Source organism: Eurytemora carolleeae, unplaced genomic scaffold (genome assembly GCF_000591075.1).
Source record: "Eurytemora carolleeae unplaced genomic scaffold, Eaff_2.0 scaffold1640, whole genome shotgun sequence".
In the NCBI taxonomy this organism is placed as follows: domain Eukaryota; kingdom Metazoa; phylum Arthropoda; class Copepoda; order Calanoida; family Temoridae; genus Eurytemora; species Eurytemora carolleeae.
Genome location: NW_019397562.1, coordinates 18,417 through 30,061, shown reverse-complemented (window position 1 = coordinate 30,061; position 11,645 = coordinate 18,417). Strand labels below are relative to the sequence as shown.

General features: G+C 30.9%; 1 protein-coding gene across 1 annotated transcript; it reads left to right on the top strand.

The window, feature by feature from the left end:
- The first annotated feature begins 3,699 nt into the window (after window positions 1-3,699).
- On the top strand, window positions 3,700-9,955 carry LOC111714919 (uncharacterized). The gene is made up of 12 exons (XM_023490153.1): window positions 3,700-3,781; window positions 4,157-4,237; window positions 4,312-4,401; window positions 4,663-4,718; window positions 5,196-5,291; window positions 6,070-6,252; window positions 6,990-7,204; window positions 7,516-7,596; window positions 7,628-7,748; window positions 8,561-8,626; window positions 8,711-8,772; window positions 9,527-9,955. The coding sequence occupies exons 1-12, from the start codon at window positions 3,707-3,709 to the stop codon at window positions 9,838-9,840; spliced, it is 1,440 nt and encodes a 479-aa protein (XP_023345921.1). The 5' UTR covers window positions 3,700-3,706; the 3' UTR covers window positions 9,841-9,955.
- Window positions 9,956-11,645: the final 1,690 nt, after the last annotated feature.

The window sequence follows — 11,645 nt, the reverse complement described above, 5'->3', positions numbered from 1 at the left end:
AGAATCTGATGTACCCTATACTTGTAGTTTCTTTATTCAAGAATCTGATGCACCCTATAGTTGTAGTTTCTTTATTCAAGAATCTCATGCACTCTATAGTTGTAGTTTCTTTATACAAGAATCACCGAAAATAGACTGAAAATCAACATAAAGTATCTAATCTGTGCAAATAACTTAAATCTGCGCCGGATTCATGAGATCCAGACTGCTACGAAAATTGAATCCATTTTCAAGATTGGGTCTACTTGAAGTGTCGCAACTCCTTGTTTTAGCTCGCCAACCTCACCAACTCACCCTAGACAAGTACATTTCAAACCTATAAACGCTTTGTTTTAGCTTTTGTTTTAAGAAAGTAATTGGTAAACATGTCATCGATTTTTTCAAGAGCTTGCTTGTATCACTTTTCGGAAGCTGCCTAATTAAATTCAAATCTACGGAAAATAACCAATCTTACGTCTAACATTGTAGATTTCGAAAGATAAAAATAAATTCGTAAAAGCCTGAAATAAAAAAAAACGAAAAAATGACAAAAAATGAAAATTTAATTTTAATGACCTAGCGGAAATAACATTCTTCCGGCAATATATCTGCTTTATCTGGTGTTCGTATATATCCTGAGAATAATTCCTCTTTTAGTCGCATGTTACATAATCTTACTTCCGGATAATTTTACAGTTATTCTAAATCTGTAGACGTCAGTTCACACTGACCATTCTTATTCTAGCTCTCTCATAAATATGCTTCTCATAAAACTGTGGAACCGAATTTTAAGTAATTTTATGTGTATTTGATGTGCTTACAATGCAAAAAGTTTCACAATATATCTTTAAGATCAACCTATCAAGCAAAGTAGGTCTGTGCATTGCACAATCCTATCAAGCAAAGTAGGTCTGTGCACTGCACAATTACTGAGATTTATGTTCTTGGGACTATTCAAAACCATGACTTAAGTCTAAAAGAATTCTAATTCGTTATCTAATGAAGCTATAGCAGCCGTTCGTTAAAGAACTAATTTTAAAATCTTTGAGGGTTCGTGCGAGTCAATGTTTTGAGGGTAAACTCAATATTGGGGTGGTTTGTTATTTTTTCCATGTTTTTGTGCGCCGCGTAAAAAACATCAAAATAACACTTGATAAAAAACCTCTCTTAAAAAGTTTCATTTTAATTTATTTAAATTGTTTTTTCTGTACGATGCGCATAAAAACATCAAAATGAAACTAACATTTTAACAAAAAGAGTTACCCAAAAAAATGAGACTTCAGCAGAGAAGATTGTACGGAATTTGTTTAGTCCGTTTTCTTGCATTCAAGGTTCCTTGTATGTCAAAACTGGCTTATTTCTGTGCTTAATTATTTAGTAAACTATCAAATTAAATGGCGTGCAGAAGCTAAACATTAAGCTTTAAATTTGTCATATTTTTAGAGTTTTAGGTCGTCTTTACAGTTTCATTCTTTGTGGGTAACCCTGTATGATATGTATAAGTTTGTTTATTTCCTCGTTAATAAGTTTTAAACTTGAAAAATATTTGTTTAAACCAATGCCATGGTCAAACACTATTTACAGAAACACTATAATAAATATCACCAATGAACATAACCAGCACATATACATATGTTGCAAGAGGAAGTAGAAATATACAATGGCGCATTATGCATAACATTTTTTTTACTTTTTGTGTGAGCGTAAACATAAAAAATTTTAAAATCAAACCATAATTCTTTTAAAAGTAGTTTTTAAATTTTTTATTTAATGGGCAAAAATTATTTGGTTTACATTTTAAAAATTTTAAAAATTTTACATTTTAAAAATCTTACAAATTTTACATTTTAAAAATTTTACAAATTTTACATTTTAAATATTTAACAAATTTTACGACCAGTTCTGTGATAAGGGCACATTATTCTAAAGGTCGCATGGAATTTTTCCATCTTGTTTTTTTAAAAGTAAAGCCAAATTATATCTAAATAATATCTAAGTGTACATGTCTAGGAATTCAAAAAAGTATACATGAGTAGGTGTGATGTAAACTCTAAGCCACTGGTGTTGTTAAAGTTTACCGAGCTAGAAAACTAATGCAACTTTCAATCTATGTGTGAAAAAACCCGTACCTCCTAGTTTGCGAATTTTTGATATCAAAATACCTTAAATCAGATTTCTGTAAAGAAATATATTTCTTAATAATAATGATCAAATTGTCCACTAGAAACTAATCTAAAAATAAACCTGTAAAACGGTATAACGGTATAACGGTATAAATGGGTTGAAATAAAATAATAAAAATGGCGGAGCTCTGAAGAGAAACTAGCGAGGCATGACGGGCGGTGAAGCGTCAGAGATCGACCTTGAGAATTTGAAAATTCTAAATCCTTCTGTTTTCTTTACTCACCCTGTATATATAATCCCTGTTTTCTTTACTCACCCTGTATAAATGTAGAATTTATAAAGTAAAAGTTACGTGAGTGCATATTCATAATTGCATTTTTGTTCATGTGCATTGTAAAAACTTATGCAAGAATTTAAAAAAATAATTATATGGTTGGCACTAAAATTATAATTACACAGTCAATCCAATAAACAGTTGAATTGTATTGTCTTTGCTCTTGTTGTTTTTTAGCTTCATTTTTAGAACTCGATAGTTTTTGGTTTGTTTCTCCCCCTTCTTTTTTTTTGAATATTATGTTTACAAAGTTGATTTGAAGACGACATGAGTTCCACTGTTTTTTTTGTTATTTATGTAGAATGTAATTTTCTTTTTCTTAATTTATAAACTTTTCCTATTTTCTTGCTTTACATTTACGCAAAAAGGGGTGTTCTAGATTTGCTTAAATGATTACCATAACAAGTAATAAATGTCTACCTCTAATGTGACCATCTGGAAGTGAGATTTTCCAATTGTATAACCGTAAGGATACAAAACGGTTTACGAAGGCAAGAAACCATAAATAAAAAAGAAATCTTCTTGTGAACCCTAAATTACTGGGATTCGATATGAAATGATTTCATCCATAACAAGGAAATAAACTTCTTTGTAGAATTAGTAAAATTTCATCGTTCAGGAAGTAAAGAAAGAAACTAATGACCCGTCTCAAACTCAAATTGTATCGCACATTTTTAGATTTATAGAGTTTAAAAATTACAAAATTCTTGACGACTTTAAAATAACGACCTTTCTTTTGCTTAATACTGGATATTACTGTGGTGTACAGGAATAGAAAGACGACATTGACGTAATATGTTCATGCATTTAATGTTGTTACACAGAAAATATTTTCACTGGTACCTTATTAAATCTTTTATAAAGTAAAAAAGGCCTGTTTACTCTGTACAAATACTGTATTTCATTGTACGTGTTTATAAGACTATTTCAATACAAACTTACAGTTTAAAAGTCGTCTTCCAAATCCCGAGTTTTCGGGTTCTTACTGTATATATTAAAAGTATATGACATTAGGTTGCACAGATATAAGGATTAGAAATTAGAGTTTGAAGGGACCAATCAGTTTTCTGATTTTCTCTTTAAGAAAGTTGCTTTGTCCCTTTCTAAATAAGGAAAATATCTTACCGACATTTATTGAAAAAATTCCTTTCAGAACTTCGATCAAAATATTCGTAATTTAGAATTAGACTCGGATAGTTTAATAATAGGAACAAAAATGTTACGATTTTTTCTAGATATGAGTGGATATTATTTTTAGGAAAAGTATTTATGATGAGGGAGATATCAAGACTGAGTCTGACCGTCTGTAATATATATCTAATCTTTAGTTTAAGTATTATTCAGGTAATTCTGCAACTTTTAGCATAAAAATACCGTAGTAAGCAATTAAACTACCTAACGCAGTTGCCGGTTCAAATCCTGAATCATCGATTCAAAGTTAAAGATGTTTGAGAATTTAGGTAATTAAATTGAGAGTGAATCGCTAAATCTGGATTTGAATCGGTGGTAGATAGTTCAGCGAACTTTTTCAGTTTATTAAATTCTCTTTCCATGGGAACATTTTATAAGATAATTGCTACAATTCACAAATTATTAAATGTTGTGCAGAATATTAGATGTTAAAAATTATTCATTTTATAGTTTTAGTTTTACCTAAAATTCATTTATTAATTCAGAAATCTTTCAAGTAATACAGTTTGTATTTGATTTCAAATCAAGGTTGTGACTGCAGATCGACCGCTGCGGATAGAGAGGTCAAATAGCTCAACAGATGAAAATAAAACATCTAGCGAATCAAAGGTAAATACTATCATTTCTTCAAACGTCTGACATGTGCATTTTTGTTTTAAAAAATATTATTCTATTTTTTCCAGTCTTCTGTGATATCAGAGAGGCAGCTGTCCTTAGAAAATGAGGATTCAGAAATAAATGTGGACCAAAGACGGAACCTTGGAAAACTCCAGGAAAAGGGGACAACACAATATTTATAAAATAAAACGAGACATTCGTATATATATATGTTGTCTAGAGTCGGTCAAACGGCTGGACCGATTGGGCTGAAATTTTTTGTGGACACTCATGGGTGGCCAATGGGTGTTAAAGGCTATTTTAAAAAAATTCACGGGCAATGCCTGGCTCTTTAGCTAGTCTTTTGTATAAAATAAATTACCCAAAAGTATTCGCTTCAATTTTTAAGTTTTTGTTAAACCCCCTGGATTTTGCAGGTTCAAAGTTTTCGACCAAGTATTTCACTTTCTTCCGGCTACGGAGATAAAATAAGGTAAGAATGAAGTTATCTTTTTATTTTATGAAAAAACGTGGAAATTGAGCCTCATTTTGAATTATTTTTTATCGGTTAACTTTCTTTTAAATTTAAAAACTCCATTGTCAGGTGTTAAAAAAAACTTTAAATGATTATTACAATATTATAGTTTTTCTTGAAAAACAATGTTTTCTCGCATAATGGAGATAGTATAGACATGTAAAGGAACTATCGACATGGTTGCAATCTTCCATAGTGACTTTCAAATTTCTATTTGAAGAGGTTCTCCTTTAATTCACAACGGCACCATTTGTAAAATTGTGATTAAAAAATAATTACGGAGATATAAATGGTTTTCCATACTGAACAATTAATAAAACAATTACAAAGTTGCCTTGCAGATTTATGCAGTAGAGACAATGAAGAAAAATGACAAAATAAATCTAATTTAAAAAAGAATGATCACTTGAAATCTTGTCGACAATCCCATTTTAGGACGCAGGATGGATTGAATGGTATCCGAGGGAACCGAAGAGTAGATATTCTAGAACGGGATCAATCAGGAACCAAATATACACAGTCAATTCACAGGTACGAAATAAGAAATTTAAACTGTTTTTAAAATTTCTGATTTAAAAAATATGATATTGTTAAACTGGGTATACGTCTAAAATCAAAGTTACTCAATGTTAACCCTATTCCTGCTAAATATGTAACAGCTCTGTATTTTAAATTTAAAATATCTAACTGTTTCCATACATCAGAAGCATTGTAGACGGAAATCAAATTTGAAAAGAAATCATATCCGAGTCACTGCATCGTTACCTCTTTCTTGGAAACATTAAAAACATATCTTAGTTTTTTGGTTAATCCTTGTTTCATTGCAGCAAAATTCCGCAAGTTACTTCTACATATAAAACGTTCATCCTTGATCAGATGAAGGTTTAACTCTTTGTTTTGTTTAAAGCAATTAAGTGTATTATACAGTCCCATTACACAGGCAGCCGTAGTACATTTGAATTTCCGAGCAGGGTCAACCTTTCCGGTCCCAGTTTTTGCTGTATTGCTAGGATATTGGGTAAATAAAGTAGCTTTACTTTTACCAAAGGGTTAGAGATGCGAGACCTTGGAATTACAAAGCATCATTAGCTTTTAATCTGAGTTAATTTCCCGTATTTTGATTTTACATTGGGTTAATAAAGCAGACACTCAATAGGACTAGCCGGTGCAACAAGGTTGACGCGGTCAGACTTTAGGTTAGCTTTACTTTTACCAAAGGGTTAGAGATGCGAGACCTTGGAATTACAAAGCATCATTAGCTTTTAATCTGAGTTAATTTCCCGTATTTTGATTTGTTTTCATATTTCAGAGGAAATCCGGGTTTAAGAATACCTGAACCAAGCAACAACATTATATCCCTCGACTACGACGTGGACGACTACAGCAGCCAATACCAGCCCAGCCAGGGATATGATCGTGCACCTTTCCAGTATAATGTGCGTGGAGTTCAAGACTACTTTGAGGTTCTTAAACCTAATCAGACTCCTCATAGGTACTATATATATATATACGTATATTTATATATAAATATTTTTACTTTTTTGCAATTCATAAAAGTATGCAAAATAAAAATTGATTAATTAAAGCATTATGATGAGTTTAACTTTCACTTTTCAGCCTCAACTTCTATTTTGATTTAATCAAGTTTTTGAAGTAAAAAAGTTTTAATATTTGCTATAATATGAAAAAGTTATGTCTTTAAAATATTATGAGCACTTTTTCCTCAGAGACTCCCATTTGTGTTTCCAATGAAACTTTGGGGGTTTACAATGAAAAAATTAGTAAATTCCGATTAAATATATTTTTATTATTATTTTTTTATTCCATCAAAATGCAAATCAAGATGTTTTTTTTTATTTTTTAACTTTTCAAACTTATCTTCCATTTTGGAACGTTAAAACATAACATTGAGAGATGACTTAAAGATCGTCTTTGACATTTGATAAAATTTGCGGCAATCAGAATTTATTTGACAACCTAATTTTACAGAAAAAAATCTTTAAATAATCATAAAAAACTTGGCCAGACACTTCAAATATATAGTATGCCTTTTTTTGCTTTCAAAATTAGCAGAGATGTGAAATATTTCGTTCAGATTTTGACATTTTATTTTTTTTTTTATAATAACTTGAAATCTCCTAGTCGTCTCGTTTCTCATCTTGTTAACCGGAACTCACTGCATGGTTCTTTAAACATCATAGCATAAATTTATAATCTCGGTTTGCATAGGACAAGGTTCAACCTTGTTCAGAGACAGGATCCAGGCTCCAGGTTTCCTCAGAGACAGGATTCAGGCTCCAGGTTTCCTCAGAGACAGGACAATAACGTCCGGTTCCCAGCGGAACGTCCTCAACCCTCTCCAGCCTCAGACAAGAACGGAGGACTGCTTGGAACCGTCCTAGGACTCCTGCGTCCTCAAAACCGGCCCCAATCATCAGCGCCAGGAAAACCATTGCTTATTTTTCAAGAAATTTTCACTATTTATCTTTTTTTGTTGCATTTTTTAAAAAGCACGCCCAGTTAAAGTAAATTTTAAATGTTTAATCATATCTAAGTTTTTAATTTTTGTGTGCAGCCAAAACATTTTCAATTTTTTTGGCCGAAATATACATTTAAGACTAGATGAGCTACGAGGTCACAAAGCCGTTGGATTTGAAAAGCAAATTGAAATCTTAGAAAGTTGTACAAAAAATCTATTTTGCGGTTTTAAATTAACGTTTATTTATTAGTTTTTTTTTCAATGGTTCCCCTTCAGTTGAAGATCTGAGTGAACCGTCCTATGAGTTTATTTACAACAATATTGATGACACGGAGAAACTATCAAAACCTGTGCAAGGTTATTATTATTATTATTTTATTATCATCAGGGGGTACATTCTTACCTACCTTGGAAGACTATGAGGACTACAATATAAACCTAGCTGGAGATGAAACTGCGGAACTAAATACAGAAGTTTATGACTTTAAAGATGTCCTCCACAGTATCAGGGACTAATCATATCAAAACTAATCTCATGAAAATACACACAAATATTATTCGCCCATTTTGGAATGAAGAGACTAAACTAAACAATCAATAATGTAAACGGACCCAAGAATGATGCAAAATTTTCTTGTTTTTCTAATAAATATTGTAAATTTTAACAAATGTTTCCCGTGCAATGGACTTTTAAAAATGTATCATTTACTCTTAGAAAGATATTAGAACCAATGGAAATTTAAACCCAAGGGCTAATCATTAAATTCGGGCCAGCTAAAATTTCAATTGGAGATTATAATTGGCATTCTGTTTGAAAGAGTCATGAATTTAACGTAGACAATTATAAAGCAGATTACCGGAATTAAATGAAAATTGTTGCAAACCAAAAAAGTAATATTAATTTTAGATTTCAGTTTTTTTACTTTTCATTTTTAAAATCTTAAATATTTTAATTTTATTTTCAACGCATTTGTTTTTATCTTATATTTTCAGAAGTAATTGGCAAACAATCATTTTTGTGTGAGAGTTTGTAACCGTTGGATCACTGTAAATTAATTTTATCTAGCTATATAATAAAGCTCTTAGCTCTTTATATTGGGATGTATGTATGTTAACTATAGCTCGCAAAACGACTGGACCAAATGGGCTGACATTTTTTTGAGGAAACCCATGGGTACCCTGCGGGTAAAAAAATATCTATTTTTTTTCTTTCAAAAATTAATTTTTTTTCTGAACATGATTTTTTTATTTCACGGACAACGCCGGGCACTTCCGCTGGTATTAATTACATTTCTATATAGTTTTAATATGTTGTGTTCAGGAATAATGAAACAAGAATTGAAATATTAAAAAAATTTCTTTCAGCAACAACCACTCTTACAAACAGGTGAAAATTATACTTTTAAAAAATGTTTTTTATAATATTTTTTAAAAAAATTTCATCATAATTAATCATTTATTGTTTAAATAGGGCCGGTACTGATCCATCCTTCATGCTCTTTAATATGCCGATCACAATTTTATCAATTTTAGGTAACACTTTTTTGCATTACAAAAAAAATCAACACCTTATTTTTTTTATTTTTAAACAAATTTCGAAAAAGCTCGTTTTCTTTATGTAAACTGGAGAATTGGAAGATGACTGGTTTGATAAAAAATTTCATCATAATTAATCATTTATTGTTTAAATAGGGCCGGTACTGATCCATCCTTCATGCTCTTTAATATGCCGATCACAATTTTATCAATTTTAGGTAACACTTTTTTGCATTACAAAAAAAATCAACACCTTATTTTTTTATTTTTAAACAAATTTCGAAAAAGCTCGTTTTCTTTATGTAAACTGGAGAATTGGAAGATGACTGGTTTGACTATAAAAGTTATGATCTTGAATATCATCAAATATAAAAGTTATGATCTTGAATATCATCAAATATAAAAGTTATGATCTTGAATATCATCAAATATAAAAGTTATGATCTTTAATATCATCAAATATAAAAGTTATGATCTTGAATATCATCAAATTCTCATAAAATACTAAATTGTTGTCTACTTATTCCACAATTTGAAGGAGAGTGTTTATTTAATATTTATTATCGAATAATTATGATTTCATCAATTGTATACGACGTTACTTATAATTTATATAGCAGTAGTTATATCTCCATTTTATAAATGAATAAATGAATCCTCGGAAATAATATATTTACTGTTAAAAAAAATGACAAAATATTGAAATTTTGCTCTAAAATTCTTAATATTTCTTCATTATTTATTTATTTAGGTGGTTTCTATGCGTTGAGCGCTATTGCTGTAATAGCTTACAAATATATTCTCTACTCAACCGGAAATGCAAATGGCGCCGCCCTGGCCATACTTCCGGTCGCCATTTCTTTCTTTATTCCCGCCGTCATAGCCTCCATCTTCCTTGTCGTTAAGCTTAGTGTTGACGGTCAAATTAACCTGGGTCGACTGGCAAGAGGAGATTTCGAAAATATTTTGCGACAAGATTTTGACGGATTAGATTTTCTTTATGACGCAGCTGTCGGGAGTACAGCTATCCTTGGCTTAGGCTGGATAGTTTCAGTTATACTGTAGTAGTGTACATAAAGCTTTAAGTGGCACCAAAGTTATGTACCTTTAAAGGGACTCGTAAGCGTAATTTCAAGTGAGCCTTGATGCAAAGATGGCATTGCCCGATTTACAACGGTACCCTTGAAATCCTAATCTGATAAAAAATGTGAAAAATACTATCGTTTTTTTGTCTTAAAAAGTGTTTATTACTGGGAGTTTCTACATTGCTCAAATCGCTTTCACAGAGAAACTGAAAATAAACAGTTAAAAGTAACAATAACATTGATATCTAATAACATTGATATCTAATAACATTGATATCTAATAACATTGATATCTAATAACATTGATATCTAATTAATACTTGATCAGACAAAGCTTCCAAGGCTACTGCTGTAAATCGGACATTGCCATCTTTGCATTGATAGTAACTTGAAATTACGCTTACAGTCCCTTTAACAATGCAAAAAAACAGTTAAAAAAAACTTCCTTGTGAATAATAAGTGATTGAAATTAGAGACAATCAAACTTCCTGTAATTTTAATTCATAACTTGATGAAAAGACAAATGGTGGTGTGTGCGGGAAAAGTTTAAGAAATTGAGTCTTTGTCGCAAATACAAATTTTCTCATCCCTATATTTCTGCAGCCTGATGGTGTAAACCTTTCAAACTTAGATTATTTGATACAACAGAACTTTAAGTTTGAAATATCTAAGGTTTACGACATTGGTTTGCATAGAAATAGAGATTAGAAAATCAGAGTTTGTGTTAAAAACGCAATTCCTTTGTCGCCATAATAAACTCTTGAGAAGAAACATCAGAAAAAGACGGTTTCTGCATTTTAAAAGTAACAATCCTTAGCAGAAGGCATAACCTAGCATGAAAGTGTGTAAATAAAGTATTTCTTATTGTAAACCTTCTCTAGCAGAGTAGGCTGCAAGTGGACCGAGCGCTGCGTCTAGAAAATTTTCGGAGTTTGTCGTGGCCCTCTAGTATTCGTTGTACATTCTTTGTTGTTGATACTATGTTAGATTTGTTGATATTGTTGTAAAATATTTTAAATAGGTGAACTTGTAAATAAACCTTAGATGTTAACCTTTTAATTTGTAATTATTTACCAGATATTGCTTTGATATTTAAAGATACACTAGAGCATTGAAATGAATCTGAACAAAAAATATGTATATAGATATATANGAATTCATTGGGCTCATTTCTTTTTTGTCTGTGGTAGAGTCAAAACTACAGAATTCATTGGGCTCATTTCTTTTTTGTCTGTGGTAGAGTCAAAACTACAGAATTCATTGGGCTCATTTCTTTTTTGTCTGTGGTAGAGTCAAAACTACAGAATTCATTGGGCTCATTTCTTTTTTGTCTGTGGTAGAGTCAAAACTACAGAATTCATTGGGCTCATTTCTTTTTTGTCTGTGGTAGCATTCAAACAACAGAATTCATTGGGCTCATTTCTTTTTTGTTAACTCAGTGACGTGACCCCAAAGAATGTTTATAGTTTGAAAGAGAATGGTTTTACAAAATGTCGATTGTTTAGAATGTTGAAAATCTACCAAAAAAAAAAATAGAAAACCGTGCGGAATTTTGACGCTGTTCTTGTTTCTTTATAATAAATAAAGGCTTGCGGCTAGATGAGTATTAAAAATTATGAATTAAAGAGCAAAAAAGGACCCTGTATGACTAGTAAACAATATATTTATCTAAATCTAGAATATACAGCATTTTTACATTTTTTCATACTTTATTGCCTACTCTCTTCAGGACTATGTGCGGGAATTTTTAATTTAGTATGCCGGATTTTCCAAAATTCTGTCTAT